This window comes from Lycorma delicatula, chromosome 2 (assembly GCF_047948215.1).
Source record: "Lycorma delicatula isolate Av1 chromosome 2, ASM4794821v1, whole genome shotgun sequence".
In the NCBI taxonomy this organism is placed as follows: Eukaryota; Metazoa; Arthropoda; class Insecta; order Hemiptera; family Fulgoridae; genus Lycorma; species Lycorma delicatula.
Genome location: NC_134456.1, coordinates 4,009,338 through 4,029,697, shown reverse-complemented (window position 1 = coordinate 4,029,697; position 20,360 = coordinate 4,009,338). Strand labels below are relative to the sequence as shown.

General features: G+C 29.5%; 1 protein-coding gene across 1 annotated transcript in view; it reads left to right on the top strand.

Moving 5' to 3' along the window:
* Positions 1 to 15,620, top strand: part of LOC142320101 (cardioacceleratory peptide receptor-like) — a 219,007-nt gene extending 203,387 nt beyond the window's left edge. Inside the window, exons 5-7 of the mRNA XM_075357778.1 lie at positions 4,688 to 4,945; positions 9,537 to 9,632; positions 15,442 to 15,620. Of these exons, the coding sequence (XP_075213893.1) occupies positions 4,688 to 4,945; positions 9,537 to 9,632; positions 15,442 to 15,620 (533 nt within the window). The remainder of the gene's footprint in view (positions 1 to 4,687; positions 4,946 to 9,536; positions 9,633 to 15,441) is intronic.
* The last annotated feature ends 4,740 nt before the right edge of the window (positions 15,621 to 20,360 follow it).

The window sequence follows — 20,360 nt, the reverse complement described above, 5'->3', positions numbered from 1 at the left end:
ATAATATTAGTAATATATGTAAATGTAATATTATCTGTAAGTACTTAAATAAAACTGATAACTGCATTAGCCACAGTTGCGTATTACAGATACATTATATTGTTTATTTTTTCTATTTATTAAAAAAAAAGCAGTTCTTTAAAATATTATTTTATTATAAATAAAATAATTTTTTATAAAAATTAATAAAACTGTTTTTAGGGCAAGATATTTTTATGAATTTTTTTAAAACTTTTCAATGATATCATATTCAATGAATTTTTACGTAAAATAAAATTCACAAATGACTTAAATTTTCATAAGACCATTCCTTTCAAGATATATTTATAATTTCTTATATCCAGTCCCTCATCTGGTTTAAAAAAAAATAATCTAATCAATCCTCCTCCTAATGCACATAAGCAATATCGCCATATTCATCTGGTTCTGTCTGACAGCAGATCCCTTTCAGCATCCATCCCTGTCACAATTCTCCTTTGTAATCCTTATCATTTCTAATATTCACCTTATCTAGTTTTCTTCTTCTACTGATCCTGTCAATACAATTGTCAAGTTTATATTTCCTTTAACCAAATGTCCTAAGTCCTTTGGACATTCCAAAGGACTTTCCTTTCCTTTTATGACTTTTAAGTAATTTTTTGTACTTTAATCCTCTTCATTACATCCTCATTCCTCACTTTATCAGTCCATCTTACTTCCTCCATCTTTTTTCATATACAAATTTCAAACACCTCAGTCCAGTCCCTCTCCCCATTTCTCATTGTCAATGCTTTACTTCCATACAACAAGACACTTCATACACAACATTTGGCTAACCTCTTCCTAAAGTTTAAGTCCAGACTTTTAGTACACAATAATTTTCTCTTACTGAAGACTTCCGCTTCTCACTAATCTCCTTTTATTTCCATTGTTTCTCTTCAGTTCTATATCACCATAGTATCCAAATATCTGTAATATTTTATTTTTTCTATTCTTTCTTCCGCTTGTCCTTCTCACTAAATTCTATTTTTTGTTTACTTCCAACATTAATTACACGATCAAAAATTACTTCATTTTGAATTTCATAGAAAGCTAACTCCATGCCACATGCATACATACAACATTTTTTTACCGTAATTTTATTATTTCTGGAATCAGAGAACTTCTAACTTAAAATTTTTAAGCCCATTATCAGATGTAGTTAAAATTGTGTACTTACAAAATTGTATTATCTATGAAGAAGGTAACAATAATGAATAGTTCAGAATTTTGAGTCAAATAATTAACAATTCTTGTTGAGATTTAGTGTTTCAATTTCATAATACATCACCAATCTTACTTCAGAACTCAGTTTGCTTTTATTTTTGTAGTAAACGCTTTTTGTTAGGAAATTTAATTTTTTCTAATTTGAATCTCCAAATTTCCAAATGCTTTTTCTGTCCTGTTTTTACTTCTCCTAAATATTTAAATCTTATTTTATTTTATGTACTCACAAAAGTATTCTTTCTTCTTTAATCCAGTTCTTTACATGCTCTTTCCTACTTTATCAGTACATTTTAATTTTCCAGTCTTTCTCCATATCCCCATTTCAAACACCTTAATCCAGTCCCTCTCTTTATTTCTCATTATTATTGCGAGTGTTCTCAATGACATAAAATAGTCATGTTGTGAATGATCTCATAACATAGAACCACACCTCAATGTTCTCACATCAAAGGACACTGTTATGATACTCTATTACATCTTGAAGTTAGAACCTACTATATATATGTCTTTGTTTGGAATAGGTCAATATTATTATTATTTGAAATACTGGAAAAGAATTTATTTTATTTATTGACTGACAAAATTGATTTATTTTGTTGAAATAAACTGTTATAGACAGTTCAATTTTGTTTAAACTGTTATATGGAAACAATAATTCAATTTTCATCAACAATAACGTACTATGAAGTTATTTTAACTACCTGTCAAGATGGCTTCTTATAAATTAGATATCCACATTATCTGGTGAATAATGTTTTTACAGAAAATTTCCAGAGTAGGAAGGTAATCCCATATTTTTCATGGTGATCATTTCTTACCCTGTGGACGTTTTACACCCATCTTGGTATAAATTTCTGTTACAGTAAAGCCTCATTTACAATCCCTTAGAATTTTTATTTTTATCATTTCAGTAGAATTAGTATCTTTAAATAAAGTTTAATAAGGAATTTATTGCTTATATTAAGGTAATATCATGCTTCCTGGTTATTAACTTGTGAATAAATCATCCTATGTTGGTCATTCTAGAATTTTACTAATTGATTAAATTTATTTTGAATAGCTAGTTTTTGATTTAACAGGTTCTGATCCTAAAACTGACACTGTTTTTGTTTTTTATGGAATCATTAATATACATATTGTTTAAAGACTTTAGTAAACCTATGCCACTACAGGTCGAGATTATTTTCATCCAACAGAACTAGGTCATTAGAAAATAGAAAAAAACATTTATGAAACAAGTTATCATCATCATGAATAATGAAAGATACTTATCTTTTCCATTCTAAAATTAGGGAACTTGTATATAATTCTAAATATAATGGTGTACAGTCATCACCACAAAGGATCTCTTTTTTTGTTTAGCCTCCGGAACCACTATAAGGTATTACTGTACTTCAGAGGATGAATGAGGATGATATGTATGAATGTAAATTAAGTGTAGTCTTGTACAGTCTCAGGTCGACCATTCCTGAGATGTGTGGTTAATTGAAATTCAACCACTAAAGAACACCAGTATCCACAATATAATATTCAAATTTGTATAAAAGTGTATTCTAGTAAAGGTAGTTAGTCACCTTTACTAGGATTTGAACCTTAGAACTCTCAATTCGAAATCAGCTGATCTGCATTAATGAATTCACCACTAGACCCTGATATACCCACTAGGTGGGTATGTCAGAAAGGATCACTAATTTTATTCATCGATTAATGAACTCAGAGAAAGTAACTTTTATTACATGTATTCCACCTTAGTTACTTGAATCAAGAAAAATTGGGGGAAACCATGTAAAGTAATAAATTATAAACATTGAATTGAGAAAGAATGCATTGTAGATAATACTTTTACTTAAGAGAAATATAATAATAATAAAAAATGTTTTTTTAAGTTTGTATTTTTTTATTTATTTTACTCATCTCTATCTTTTTACAGAATATTTTGTACATTTCTTGTTGATATCTAAGTAATTATAGGTACTATTTCTTCTAGTACATTCAAAAAAAGCTATACACATACATAAACACAATTATATGTTGAGAATTGTATTCTGCACCCTGTGAACAGGGTTTTCTACAAGGGTTGGTAATCGTGCATTGTATACAGTTTGTTCCCATGAGCCAGTCAGGCTGGTGACCTTAAGATTTGTCTGGTTCTTTGTTGTTCATTGTGTATTCATAGCCTTTGAATGATTGAGACCATGTCATTCCTTTCCTTTATTAACTTCAGAACAATAAATATTTCTCATTGAATATGCCTTTCATAAGCATGTTGAGTACATGTAAACAGTGAATCCTAATTTTTAATTAGATTTCTAGGTACCTAATCCACACATGAAGTGTGACAATGCTAATTGAGAAATTTAGATAATCAGAATCAAAAAAGACTATAAGAGAAGTGGTAGACCATCAGTACTCGATGAAGAAAAACTGCAAGACATATCACCTGCTACGTAACGGAGTACCAACAAGTCTATGCAAAAGTTGACCTAACTGAAAAACAATGTTGGACTTGCACACAAGGCCAGTAAGAAGCTCAATCTTATCCCACATAAAGCGAACGGTTCAAAAGTTATCTATAGGATACGGAAAGTGAATTAAGTACTCTGAATGGTTCAACAGTTTCTAACAGATAATTCAGATGATATTTTGGACTTTGTTTTACATATTGATAAGCACGGTTCCATTTATCAGGGTATCTGCATGCATTGATCACATTTATGGTCTGCTGATAACCCACATACAACATAAAATTCCTATACATAACCAGAAGATCAGGACGGGGATTGCAATATCCATTAGAAGTATAGTTGGTCCAATATTCTTCACAGAAATAATAAATTTAGTCCATTACTGTGAAATCATTCACCAGTTGATGGCAGAAAAAATCAAGATTGAAATTAATAATGATTGGATTTAACAAAATAGCACTATCATGCATACAACCAAACAATCCATGAAGTAAATAAAAAAGGTATTTGGAGATTGAACCATTTTTAAGGGCTTGTAACCACCTCATTCTCTTGACTTAAACCAATCGGGTTTTTACTTCTGGCGTTATGGAAAAAGTAATTTTTATCAAAAAAAAACCTCCATAGCCTTCAGGAATTCAAACTGCTATTCTTGATTCACCAAGAACATTCCACATAAATTACTTGTAAGAGTCTTTGAGAACAAGAAGAAGCAGATACAGATAAGTCTGGATGTTCATGGGGATGTTCATTTTAAAAAATAGGTGGAATTCAGAAATCATTTCATCAATTTCCAATAACTACTATATGGTAATTCAATGTTATGTATTGTTATATTAGTGTATGACTAGTGTGTAATTAGTTACTTTTCGAACACACCATGTAATTGAATATTCAATAATGGAAAAATCTCTAATATTGTATATGTTTATTTAAATAATATTTAAATGTATTTTTTCCTTTTGTTGATCTTTAAGGGCGTAGAGCAAGGATGTTAGTATGTATTGCTTGGTTACTTGCTACGGTCTTGTCAATACCAATTGGATTTCTTTACAATGAACGTGTTATCCAAGGACAATTACAATGTTGGATAGAATTTGCTGAACCGTGGCAATGGCAAGTTTATATGACATTAGTTGCAACAGCGATATTTGTTGCACCTGCATTTATAATATCTATTTGTTATGCATTAATTGTTACAACAATATGGGCAAAATCTAAACTTTTCACAATAAGTAAGTTTATTAATTTTTTTAACTTTTATCTAAGTATATTTCTTTTAATATTTATAGATGTATTATTATATTTCTTTTACTACTGGTATTTTTTCATATAACTGTATGTTCTAATCAGTTAAATATAATTTAACTAATTACATCCTAGTAGCCAATATTTATTAAAAATATTATATGTATTAATTAAAACATTTTTCCACTTACTTTTTTTTCCCCCCTTTTTTTTATATCACTGTTAATTGTTTTACAAAGATCTCTGTTCCTTTAAAAGTTTTTTTTTTTATATAATAAATTATTTAAAAACATTATTAATCAATTTTTTAAATAGAGGTTGTTTATCTCAGTTATTTAAATAAAATATACCAATCTATGTGGCAGAGTGGTAGTACCTTTATCTTTCATTCAAAAGGTTCTGGGAGTTCAAATTCCAATGAGGGTTTTCCATGCACTACAAATATTTATTTTATTTCCATACACACAAGCCTTGAATTTATGCTGTGAATTCATTCTTTTAATGGAAAAAAGATAAAAGTAGCCTAATCAACAGAAGTACACAAAAAGTAAACTTAAGTACAATACTTATGTATATAAAATTTAAACATAGTTTAAGTTTAAACTGAAGTTCACCACTCCATTCACCAACATCAAAACATATCCAGAAGCAATTAAACAATTACATCTACTAACAATTCTTACAAAGTTAGACTGACTATACTTAAAGAACTAAGCAGAGATACAAGACACAAAAGTTAGTAAGTTCCTATTTTATTCTTTTTATAAAAGAAATTACGGTAATTTGTAATTTTCTTTGTTTTGAAGTTAAAAAAGAATTTATTTTTTTTTTTAAATGTGGGTAGATTGGTTTATCATATTGTGTTTGAATGTATTTTGGAATATCAATATGAAATGAATAGAAGTGGAGGGGTTATTCAACATCAAGAGTTTGTAATAAATTGTTTTATACGAATTAAAAAATAGGTGGAATTCAGAAATCATTTCATCAAACTTTTATGACTGTAGCAGAGGACCAGTTCCAACTACAAAAACAATTCTGTCAGAGATAAATAAATGAAATAATACAGGTTTTGTGTATGATGACAAATACACCGATGAAGATTATTAATATTCTTGGGAACATAGACATATTAAAGATTTTGCAGTACAGAATTCAACCTATTTAGATAAAAAAGCATTCTCGCACATCTTAAGTTATCTAACTGCAGTATTTGTTGTTCTTTACTTAGATATTAACTTTTTCATCACACGCAAAATCCTAATTATACAACAATTGATCAATTGAAATAAATTCTATTGCAACAAAACATTTTTCATGCTGATAAAACTAATTTTCATATCTGAGGGTTTGTTAAGAAAATTGCTGTCTTTGGTCAAACAGAAACCCAAATATCTATGATAATAAATGTGTTTTTTATTAGATGACAAATTCTCATTGGATGATCAAATTAATTTTGTTTGCAACAAAATCAAACCATACAATTTTTCTTTAATTAAATGCACTTGTCATTAGTATTAAACATTCATTATGATTCTGTACATCACTGACCAAAAAAATATATAGCATCTTCTTTCAATCCTCTTTTAAGTCATATATATATATTTATGACTATTTAAACCTTAAATTCACTGAACTTTAGTAAAAAAAAGAGAATTTATTTTTTAATAAGTGGTGCAGTTTTTTTTTAAACATACTACTTAATTAACATATTGGCTGCCATGAGCATCAACCGTGCTATTCATGATGCAACTTGCATGATCCTAATGTAACTTCAGTATCACACAAAAATAATGCTTCTCAATAGTTTACCCCAGTGCTCTGTTGGAAATTTTGGAAACTAATGAAGTCAGCTTACAATTTATCAAGTGTTAACTAGATGGTTTTGTTTAGAGTGTTGATGTTAGAGTTTATAATTGCAGTTTTTGGTTTATTTCTTCTTTTTAATTTTTTTCTTTTATTTATTACTATTAGAGTGCAATTTCAAAAAACAATCGCAACGGAAATAGTTCACTCTTTTTTGCTTTCTTAAGTTACAGATTATGTGAATTATTTTGGTGCAAAGTAGATATTGTGAATATTAACATATTTCTAAAGAAAATATCTTCTGAACAATTTTTTTTATTAAGAAATTTACATATTCTAGTGCTTAATATAATTATCTCTGTACGTCATATCAGCAGCCAAGTTATAGTAAAAAAAGCCACTTACAAGTTTTGTCTGACAACAAATCTAATCAATTTTGTAAATTACAAAGATGAAGATATTTTTTCACTTTCTGAATCTGAATCAAAGGTTTCTTCATTTTATGAAGTTGAAGCCTCACTAACCAGGTGGGTTGGAAAATGATGAAGAAAATGGCAAGAGATAAAATAATAAATTTTTGTCATAGACGTGTTTGACCCTTAGCGATTCCAATTGCTTGAAATTTTCCTGGCAGGTTTTACGGGTGGTTTGTTATTGCCTTCCCAATAGAGTTAACTGAAACCCAACCAACAAAGAACACCGTTATCCACAGCCTAGTATTCAAATCCATATAAAAGCCTCTACAGGTCTCAAACCTTAGAACTCTTGACTTCAAAAATTAATTGATTTTGCGATGAGTTTAACCACTAAATTAACCCAGCAGGTTAGAGCTAGACAATACCTAACTGCTTTTTAACATACAGTTTACAGGACTGAAGGCTTTCAGTATCATGAAGCTTATCCTACCAATAAGGAAAATTAGTCAGCTATTGAAATATATAACAGGTGACATGGGAATTTTGCATACTATTGTTGAAGAAACAAATAAAAATACAAATGATTGTATTTCACTAAGTATAACACATCTTTCTTACAAAACAGAAATGGGCTGATACAACTGACACAGAAATTTTTTAAGTTTTTTACAATCATGGGTCCATTATTTACATGGTTACTATTTCCAAATTTCTGATTACTGAAGCCTTAGAATTTTAAACAAAAATTCTCTACTTTTAAAAGAAATAAGCAGGAATACATTCCAGCTCCTTCTTAGATTTGTGCACTTTGCTAGCAATTCAATGATGATACTCAAGTTTGATGCTATATAAAGTCAGGAATCTTATGAATTTGATGGATGAACAGTTTATTGCTGAATATACACCTGGTGAAACGCTGCTTGTTGTTGAAACAATGACTCCTTTCAGAGGATGCTTATTCTTTAGGCAGTATGTCCCTAATAAACTTCACCCGCACAGATATGGAATAAAACTTTTTAAATTGTAATAATATTGCATAATAAATTGCAATAATATATATTATAAACAATATTTATATAGGGCAAATAATTAAGAGTAACTGAGAAGTATTTATATGAAGATCGATTTATAATCGTAAACAGCTTCCACACTTCAATTACTCTAGCTGTTGTTTAGTCTGTTATTCAAAAATCAATCAGTTGTTAGGAACAATATGACCAAATAAAAAACATCTGCCAAAAGATGTAGTAAAAAATAAAATAAAAAGGGGAGAGGTAATTGGAAAATAAGTTTTAATGGAATTGTAGAAGTGAAATGATAAGCATGATTTTTATTTTTTTACTTCAAAACACTCTTTAAATCAAGTATCAACTATTAAAAGAAACTGAAGATGAAGAAGTGACAGAGCCAAATGTTGTTGTAGAGTGCAATAAAGCAAAGCAAGGAGTAGGAGCATCTGAGATATTAAGTTACTTCTCTCGTCACAGAAAGGTTATCTGAAGCTACCAAAAAAGTAACTTTTGAACTTTTGTTAAACATATCCATTGAAAATTCCAGGATTATTTACAACGATTTTTATAACAGAAAAGATGCAAATTAAGTCATTTAGAGAGATTATTTTCCTGCAGACATTAGGATTTGAAAAGCCTCAAGTACTCAGTCTAATGTGAGTAAGCACGTCTTATTGAAACCAGCTGAAAGAGATAGCAAAACTTAGCTGAAGAGAAAGTATGTGTCAAATGCAAAAGAAAGGCGTGAATTTCCCCCCCCCCACCCCAAGAAACCTAGAGCTCTGACTGTAATAAATATATCTGTGTTCAATGTTTTTTTTTTTAAATCATTGAATGTGAAATGTATTTGTACTGACATTTTATTTTTATATATTTCAATAATTTTATCTTTTTTTTCTGTATAATAGTCTAAATGATTCCCAATCTTCACTTCATTTTTTTATTAAATTGTATATTTTTTTAATAAATATGAAATTTTTGTGAAACATAGAGAGAATCAACAGTGATCCTCTCGGCCCAGAATTAAAATGCATCGACAGGCCATGAGAACCACCGACGAGCTTACATCTTTTTTAGTGTAAAATAAATTATTTATAACCTCACTAGTATAATCGAAAATACTTTAGAATTAGCATTTCCTTATTTTATCTGTTTATTTTAATGACCTGAGGGTGGTGAGAACCCAGTCCATTGTTGCAGGTAAAGTATATTAATTGGAAAATTAACATTAAAAATGTGGCAACTCTGTATAAGATATACTATTATTAAAGAGAGTACGTGGTTGAATTTCATTAAATGTATATTTTTTTAATGCATAGAAATAATTTCACATTATTAATTTTTAGAACCAACTAATGATGATACTAGAAGGGCGAGTTCAAGAGGCATTATACCACAGGCCAAAGTTAAAACAGTAAAAATGACATTCATAATAGTGCTTGGTAAGTGAATTTTACTTTTAAACAAAATTTTACATAATTATAATATTGTGGTCTATCCTTCAAAAATAAATTTATCTAACATATTTGCTGAATGTGTTACTTCAGGGGTTTGGAAAAAATGTTTAACCTAGCCAAGAAAAAACACAAGATTTATCAGAAATTTTTTACATTTTTCAATGTAGTAGTCACTTTGCAGTTTAATACTCAATCAGTTTAATACTAAATTTAAATTGACTTTCCAACTTTTTAAAACTCTCAGTACGAGGTGATTTGCCCAAATCTTGCATCATTTCAGATTTGACTTCATTATTTGAAGTGAATTTTCATCTAGCGAATCATTTCTTCAGGTCTGGAAAGAAAAAATAATCGCTGGGAACCAAATCTGGCAAATACAGAGCATATGGAAACACTTCAAAGTGCAGATCATGGGGTTTTGCCCAACAACAATCCAATATGTGTGAGCAATGTACTATTGTGATTAAAGAGCACACTCCCTTGTTGGCCAGATATGTACATTTAGCCTTAATAGAAGCACCTTTCAATCGGTCCTGTAATGAAGCATAATAGTATCTGATGATGGTCCTGCCTTGTTCTAAGTAGTCTATGAATACCATGGCACAAAAATCCTAAAGAACCATATCCTGACTCTTCCTGCAGATAGAACTCTTTTCGCTTTCTTTGGCTCACTTTCACCTGCTCCTATCCACTGTTTGGTCTCTGAAGTACAGTAATTAATCCACGTTTCATCTACTATTATAAAACAGAATTATGTTTAAATCTAAGCATTCTCGAGAAGTGTTCAGTCAAATACTTTTTTGATCAATTATAAATAAATGCATCCTGACCCCCGAAGGGAAAGACACCCGCCTTGTGATGACCCCAATTGCTGCACCCCCTCCGTTCCTAGCCCTGGTGGGTTTTACCAGAGGTTATCTTTTAGACCCTATAAATTTGATAATACAACACAGTCATCAGTTTGGCCTGTGTCAGGATGTCATCGATGCAAATGCCTCAGCAGATATTTTTATCACTGAATTTACACAACTTACCATTATCTTTGTATGACCTCTTACAACCACGACCACCTGCTGTAACCTACAAACTTTAACTATCAAATTAACAGATTCGTGGAAGCGTGATCCCTGTGCCTTCCTCTTAACACCAAAAGTTTCACACAAACTCATCCCATATCTAACTTCAATTATACTATGCACTCAGATCATTTCTCAATTCTTTTAAACACCGAAAATACTGTCCTCATACCAACAAAACAAGTGTTGATCACAACAACTACAATTTTGTCTTACAATTCAAAGTCCTCTTGATTTACTTAAAAATCAAGAAACAGATTCATAAATTTAATAAGCCTCTAATGAAAACATACCCTACCTCTCTTTGCTCTGGTCTGCGTTCAGAAGCAAGGTCAATAACTAAACCCTCCAACATCGCAGCTCCATCACGGAGATGTCCATCCAATCTTATCCTAACACGAATATCTCAACTAACTGGGGCTCGATGCCAAAATGCCTACCTAGGCGAAGCAAGCACTCAGGCGAGCCCCTAACCACCCAGGTTGCTATTCTATCTATATCTATAATAGCATCAGATCCCCTCAGCCATCCTCTGCAGGGCTAAGAATCTAAGGAAGCCAACAATGTTATGATGCAGCATCAATCAAGCATAAAGCCTTTCCATTGCCAAATGGAAAGGTACGGTTCGCGTACCTTAAACCGATAATTGTTTGGTATGGCATTGTGGATTTTTGTGAAGATTTTGTCATCGTTTTGGCTTTTGGGTGTTCTGAGTGTTTTTGCGGGTTGTGTGAACGTGGTCGTACATCCATTCTAGATGTATGACCACATTTTAATTCAGCACCCTCTTTTATAACGTCAAAAACAATGAGGAAAAAACTTTAAAGTGAAATCTAATTCTTTTTGTAAGTCCTGCAAGGTAAATTTTTTAGAACAAAATACTTTAACAAAATACAAATAATAACTCAAAGTAAAATTTTATTCATTTTTCAGAAAATGTGAAAACTTCTTACTTTAGTTAGCCACAAAGAAGCAACTAAACATACATGTCTAAAACTTCACAGAACAACACCATCTAAAGGATCATACTTGACAATTATCACAGTCATTTGGGGGTTGAAAGTTGGCAATAAGATTATGATCGATGTATGTCAAGATTGGCAAGATCAATATATTGTGTGGTTAGAGATGCTTGTTTTTAGTATTGGTGTGTATGGTGGATGGCTTAAAAGGTTTTTTTATATTATTGTATACTCTATTGGAAGATTAATTAACACAATAACCAATTACATGTGTAAGATTGTACATTTTTCTCTATGTGGCCCGATGGAGATTAAATCCCTTGCAGAGTCTGCATATTTCATGTTGGTCACAGAAGATTATTCTCATTACAGAGTAATGTATTTTCTTTAAAAAAAAGTGAAGTTTATGAATAATCAAAGAAAACCACAGATAATGAGATTAAAGTTTTAAGATCAGACAATGGTGAGGAATTTGTAAATGAAAAAGGAAATCAGCTATTATTGAAAGAAATGAGTATACTGTATACTCCTAAACTGAACGGTAAAGTTGAGAAGGAGTTAAGAACGGTAGTAGAGGCAGTTAAAACTACTATGCTACAAGCAAATCAAGGGAAAAAAATTTTTGGGCAAAAACAATGAATTGTGCTGTTTATATTTTAAACAGAATCAGTACCAGCACAGTAGAAAGAAGAACACCATTTGAATTTTGGTTTATTAAAAGTTTTGACACAGCCAGACATATTTGGATGTATGTAAGTACACGATTTTTGTAAACTAAATTCTATGTAAAATGAAAATTTCAAGTAAGATCTTGGTATGATTTCTAATTTCCTAGATATAAATGTCAAACATGATATAGTGGAAGGTATCACAGTTATTGAACAAATGTATGTACTAAGCAACACAGATTGAAATGGGATCCTAAAAGTAAAACTGGAATATTCATGGCATGTGGTGAAGAAAGAAATACAGAATTTATATACGAAAAACCAAGAACATAGAAATAGTAAGAGTTGTGTTTATCAACATAAAACTAAATGAAGGAAAAGAATTCAAAAATGTAATTGAAATGTCAGAAATGATTAATGAAATTCAGTATGAACAAAATTAGGGAAATACTACTATCAAAGTTGAAGAGGTAAGTTGAAGTTCAAGAAAGACAAAATATTGTAAGAAACAAGAGTGTGATCCAAAGGAAAATGAACAAGAAATTCAAGAAAAAAGATAGAAATCAAAATCTTGGAAGAAAATAAAAGCCAGTTTGGCTGAAAGATTATGAGATACACTTTGTGAGTGTCAATACAGAAACGAACCAACAACCTATGAAGAAATAATAAAATCTGATGATGTGAATAAATGATCTGATGCAATAAAGGCTGAATTGAATGTTTTAAATTAAAGTAATAGGATTGAAGTAAAAAAGGTTTTCAACAGATGGACAATCTAGAGTTGTATGATATCTATACTTCTGTTGGAAAATTACCAACCTTTAGTATATATTCATGACTGTGGCAAATAAGTTGGGACGACCAGTCTATCACATGTTTGTGAAAGGTGCATTTTTACATTTTAAAATAAAAGAGGAAATGTATTTTTTATTAACAAATGGGAGTTAAAATTAGTAGTAGTACGATTTGCTAAGAGACTGGAATGTTAAATTTGATTATGCAATGAAAATTGGAGGTTTTATTAGATCTAAAAATGATCATTGTTTGCACATGAAGTGTGTAAATAATGAAAAATTATTTTTAATATATGTGAACAATTCGCAAATTTTTAGTACTACTGAAAGAGAAATAGTTAAACTAAAATCTGTGTAAAATTAAAAATCTTGGTACGATTTCTAATTTCCTAGGTATAAATCTCAAACAATATATAGCGGAAGTTATTGATCAAGGACAATACTTGAAAAAGGTACTGTAAAAGTTTAATATGTTAGATTGTAAAACACTTGATAAAAATTTTGAATTTGATTTATTACAATGAGATAGATCTAAAAGGCTAGAAATAGAAGTACAATGCCATCAAATAATTGGTAATCTGATTTAGGCGACATTGTGTTCAAAGTTAGACATATATTGTGTTATTGCTATTTTGAGTTGTTTTTTCAAAACACAGCAAGTGAATTATTATATATAAAACACTGAAATGTGTTCTTTGTTATATTAAAAGTTCTTTGAATTTAGGTTTAATTTACAGATGAAGACTGATGCAATTCTAGGATATGTAGATACTGATTGGGGTGGTGATTGTGATAGAAAATTGACAACTGGTTACTTGCTTTAAAATTTTCATAAATTTAGTCTCTCTGTGTTGCAAAAAGCAGCAGTGCATTTCATTATAAGTACCAACTATGTCATAAATCTATCATGGAATGTTACGATTCAGAAAATTAAATGAGATGGGGAATCATAGAATTATTAACAATTTAATAAATCGGTTGATTATTTTAAATGGTATCACGGAATTGAACACTTTTTTCTATTACAATGCCTTTTTGTCTAAACAAGATCTAACAAACATTACTAGATGATCGTGGATACCGGTGTTCTTTGATGGTAGGATTTCAATTAACCACACATCTCAGGAATGGTCGACCTGAGACTGTACAAGACTATACACTTCATTTACATTCATACATATCATGCTCTGATGTAATACCTTATAGTGGTTTCAGAGGCAAAACAGAAAAAGAGAGAGAAAGATCTAGCAAACTTATTTCAATCAAAACAAGTGATTTTTCTCTATTACAAGGGTCTTTTGTTTTTAACAATAATACTATTTAAAAGCCATAACATGAAAGTGGAACTAATATCTTATCAAATCTGCTGAAATCTTTGGCAGTATACAAAGTTAATAGGCCTCACATGAGTATGTAAATTAGTAAATAAATTTTAGCCAGTGACAAATTGATTTGATTTAATGTTTCCTCCCCCGCTGTATTAGTTTAGTATATTATACCATACAACAGTTCAATGGCTCTGCAGTTTTATCATGATCTTTTTTGAATTCAAGAGCCAAAATTTAGATTTCTCTCAAGGAGAAAAACAGCCCTCAACCAATATAACAAAGCTTTGGAAATTACTTTACCTCAGATATTATAATGGATTCAACACAAATCTACAAAGCAAAACAGTAGTTATATATAACTTATACAAAAGTAATGATCTTCAATGACAAAAAATGGAATCGAACCACAAATCAAATCAAACTGCTTGTTCATTTTTCATTTTGTCAAAAATTCTAAGCGGAATCAACATTCCCACACAAATTTCTGTGGATATATTTTCAGAGCTCAAATTACAATTCCAAATAAAATGCAACTTTTTTTAGATCTTTATGCAAGTGCAGAACATATTTCCATATTTCAAAATAAAAAAAAAGCAGAGCTGTATTTTAATTATAGTTTGTGTTCAATAAATCTGTGAAAATTTGTTATTTAAGAAGGCTAATTTAGAAAATATCCCCAAGTTTGCCTCTTGGCCACAGAAACTAAAATATCTACTATTTAGACCTTTACAAAAAATGATTGCCAATTCCTGATGTAATTCATATGAACATTGAGATCAAAGCTAAGATTATCTGCTTTTTTTAATTAAAAAATCTGATGATGGAAAAAACCAATTTGATTTAAAAATTCAGCATAAAAGATAAGTTCATGTAATTTTGTTTTAGTTTCTAAATGTTTCTTTTAATTTGCAGACCAGTATAACTTTTAAAAATATAAAATTAATGTGCATTTTCTTTACTTTACAGCTTTTATACTTTGCTGGAGTCCATATATTGTGTTCGATTTATTACAAGTGTATGGTTATATACCAAGGACTCAAACAAATATTGCTATCGCATCTTTAATTCAGAGTTTAGCACCGTTAAATTCAGCAGCTAATCCTTTAATATATTGTATGTTCAGTGCAAGTAAAGCAACTAGGTAAACAAACATACATATATTGCTAAAAAAATTGTATATATTGTGTAAATAATAAACTATTTTTAATTCATTTATTACAAATTTAAAATAAAATAAAACTAAAATAACTTCACAACGGTGGCAATTTTAAATATATTAATACAAATAAAATTTTCAGAAAATTTTGTCTTTTAATATAAATCATTGCATATTTATTTTTGATTTTAAAAATATGAATGTTATTACTTAAGGTAGAAAATGGAAAAATAGCATTTAAATCTCAAGATGGGAGCTTACGGAAACTATTGGTCCAAATTGACCAAACTTGATTATCTAAAAAACTTTGTAGAGGAACTTTCTCTGGTGAACCCATTATAAATTCTATTTGAAAAAAAATTTATTTAAAAATTTATTTATCTTGATAATTTGAAGATATTTATAATTTACAACTGTATAAAGATGTCATTTTCATTTTTAAAATATTTCCAAACAAAACTTCAAGATCTTTTTGGAAAATTAAGAACAAAAAATACACTTGTATTTAGGTTTAGTTGCATTCAGTAGCTGTCTTCTTACATCATTTCTCTATATATCTCTTCTTACTTTTTTGAATGAGTTTTTTTTTTTTTTGAATGATTTTCTTTTCATTTGCATAGCTTTACAAAAAAATAATTTCTATTTTTAAGTCTGTACGCAATTAAAAAGTTATTTTTACTTTGATGCTGAATTCAAATAAATCAAAATACAATAAGTTATAAAATTTTTAGATTTTTGTGCATTCTTAAAGAATGTTTAATTCTTTTTTCAGTTTATTATTTTAAATCGGTTAATAAATAATGTTTTTAAATTAAACCACTCTGTAGTTATTACTGAGAGGTTTAATTTAATCAACGCAGAGACATATTTCTTCTATTAACAAATTTTTATATAAAATACTTGTGTAATCAAATTATCTAATGTCATTGGAAATTGAAGAATATTGAGGGATAGTATGGGGTTGTGGTTAGCATCATGATTAACACTAACATCTTCAGATAATAAACTTCGCCATAATTAAATTAAAAGAAAAAACAGTATTTTTCATTTAATAAAAATATGACACATATTTTCAAAAGAACATCAAAGATATTTCCTAACTGTTTAATACAGGCTAGAATCATTTTATGATTATTTACACAAATTTCTCTGAAACTTATTTAATAAATATTCCATTTTTTCTCTCTTTAACAATTTCCAGAAGATTAATATATTGTTGATTAACTCCTTTATGATTTTCATATCCCTCCATATACCAATATAGGTGTTCTAATGTTATATGAACATTAATAAACACTGTAAGTAAACAATTGAAAAATAATAACATTGTTTGGTCACATGAATCTCAAGAGCAAAGAAGAAGTTAAGTTAGCATATGTTTATATATTGCTCTCAGAAAATAAATAAGAAATAAAACTAATATCATGTTTTACTGTGTAAAGTATAAATTTACAAAAAAAAAAATAATAAGCTGTAAAATAATTGGCAACACATCAAGATATTTGTACACACATAATTCACATTTTTACATAATTTTAACTATAATACAAATGGTAGAAGATAAATTAATATTTTAATGTTAATAAACTATTATTAATTTACTATTAACTATGAACCAATTACAATAACAGACAATAATATTAATAAAAATAAGTATGTAATTAAATCTTTTTATACTTATCTATGTAAATAAACATAAAATAAATAATTTAATTATGTATTTACATATTGCAATGATAAAATAAAACATCTTAAAGCTAATATGATTATGTTGTAGATTTATTATCAAAAGAAAATACCTTACTTTGAATCATAGCTTTATGAAAATCAAACCAAATTTAACACTGTTATTTTCAACATTATCTGTAGAGAACTCATTTAAACAAGAAAATTACGGCTTGTATTATAAAACCACTGAACAACATTTTATGTACCTGTTTTATATGTATGAAATTTCCAAGCTCTGTAACTAAAAAATGTCACAAAAATTCACGTTCATCACATAAAAGCCTTTGTTACGAGTAGAGGAAAGAAACACCTTTATGGCTATGTAAACAACTATTGTTTTAATATTTGTAGCCGAAGCAGAAGAGCATCGTCCTCCTTCCTGGAAAGAACTGTATGGTTTGTGAGCTTCTGCTCACAACTATGACTAGGTTTGGAAGTTAAAACCTAAGATAATAAAGAAATCCTTAAACTCTTCATCTGGCAGTTGGATGGATCGGAAACCTAATTGGGGCAGTTGGCTGCAATAAAGCTCCTCTATTTTGAGCTCTTCTTTCTTGTATACTCTACTGATCTCTTCACACACAGTGTTTTGCTCTAGCTGGAAAGAATTGGAAAACAAGTGAGTCAAGGGATGCAAGGCCCTGCGACAGAGCCCCATCCTGCATATTACAGAGCCTGATTCTTTTAGTCCCTTGTTCCTAGCTCATTTTTATGAAATAGCGTTATATGTGTTAACTTGATCAGTATTCATAATTTTGAAAGGATAGAATATCTAGATTAAAGATTTCTTTTTATGTCAGAAAGGTGGAGTTTAATGGAAGGTTGCATAATTCCACCATTCTCCCAGTGTCATCTCTTTCAGTCTACTTTCAGAAATCATTTTGGTGCTAGGATCTGAAATGGTCTTACAGATGTACATCTGATGAGGTCTTTTTGTGATAATAATAATTTTAATAATAATAATGAATTCTTTGTTCCTTGGCTGGTAATCTATACCAATAGATTTTAATATCTTATAATATAGTATTATAAGAGTAACTTGAATACCTAGCATGTCAATCGTATAAAGTATGTGAATTGGTCCAATGCCAGATTTGTGCATAGGTTAATAATATGGCTGATGAATCAAACAAAGGTCCTTTATAATGGAAGAGACAAATGTTTGCACCAGAGAGAAAACCATGAAATAAAAAAAATAAATAAATTTTAGAGGTTGAAAGTAATGAGAACATTTTGATTTTAAAATGACTCAAATTATGATTTTGATGATGAGACTAATGGTAAATTACATAATGAAGATACAACAAAAGTTAATTGTAAAAAAAATATTAATAACATTATTGTAATTAATAATAGAGGTATCAATCCTAGAAGAACCTGTAACAAATGCAGAACCAAATTTGGTTTCATGGGTCTCCTAGACTATCAAACTTGACATATACCTACTTTATGAGGATTACTAGTTTTCTCATGCCAATTTTTTATGTAAACTTATAGAATAATTTTATTTATTTATTTTACCAAATTGATTTTGCATGAAGCAAATAATGATGAAAATTAGAAAAAAAATTGTTTTACTAATGAATATATCCTAATTACATAGATGGAACTCAAGGTTTCTCTACATCAGACAAGATTTCATCAAGAGCAATTTGACTTCACAACTTAAGATAAACAACATACACGATTATATTGAAGAAGAAATCCTTAAGCAATAAGGAAAGCGGTTTCCCTAGTGCTTAAGGAAACAGTTTCAATAGGTATTGAAAGATAGTGCCAGAAGATGCCATATTTTCTTCAGTAATTCCATGAACATAAAACAATTCTTTAATTTATAAAATATGAGTAAAACTCTCACCTTTTAAACCCGTCAATGAAGTCTTCATTTATGTCAACACACTAGTGCATGCAAATTCTCCATTGTTCAAAGCACTGTTGAAAGTCTTAGGTGATATATTCTAAGGAGTTAGGTAATTTTTGCTTTTACATATTCCATAGGTCAAAAATGGCTTCTCTTCAGAAAATGTTATATTGAGAATAAGTAGAAATTGTAAAGTGCTATATATATTGAATACGGTGGATTTTCCAAAATTGTTATATGGTTACTACCTAAAAAACTCCTTGACTCCTCCATACTATTCTGCTACTCTTGCCACACTGTACTGTTCAAAGGAAATTCTATTCTAGCAGATAAAATATTTTATATAAAGGAAGTATGTTTGATGAAGTATTTGTTAAAAGAAAGCTGATTTGTTTCACCAATATGTACTCTGTAGAATGAAGAGTTTGAAATCTTGAAGAATCTGCAAGATATCTGTAGAGAAAATTTTAAATCGTCAGGTCCTTTTTTTAGATTTATTCCAAAAATTTTCAGTTAAGTTGCAGTAAAAATAGTTGTGGTTAAAAAGTAATTGATTAAAAATAGATGTCCAAAACTATTACTACTTCTGGTGATGACTAGCGAGAAAGGTAATAATAATAATTCTAGAAGATTTTACAGATAAAATAAGTTTCAATATATTAAGTGATTTTCAATTGTATGACCAGAAAAAGTACTTTAACCTGATAGTTATCTACAAGAAGTTAAGAAGAAAGAATACAGGAGAAGATAGGAGGGTAAAAGGCTGAATATTGACAGGAACGGAACAGAATCCAAGGGTAACAGGAATTTTATTATTTCCCTACTAATTGCAGAGTTTGGACGGATGTTCCTTGCTGCTGTATCTTTATTTTATTAGACGGGTCATCATTTATTTAGTGGCGGTTATAGATTTTATCCGTTTTATTTATGGATGGATTTGGTATTTGCATTCCGGTCCTTTAGACTAATAAGAAATAATTGACTGGGGCTGACCATGGACGATTAGGCATATATGAGCTTTGTACTCCCGGCACGATTCTCCTTCAATCTGTCCTCTGAAGTCCTTTTGGTGGTAGAACCTTTCGGCCTAACAGGAATTTGCCATCTGAGGGGCCCTAATATTTAAAGGAAGCAATGCAC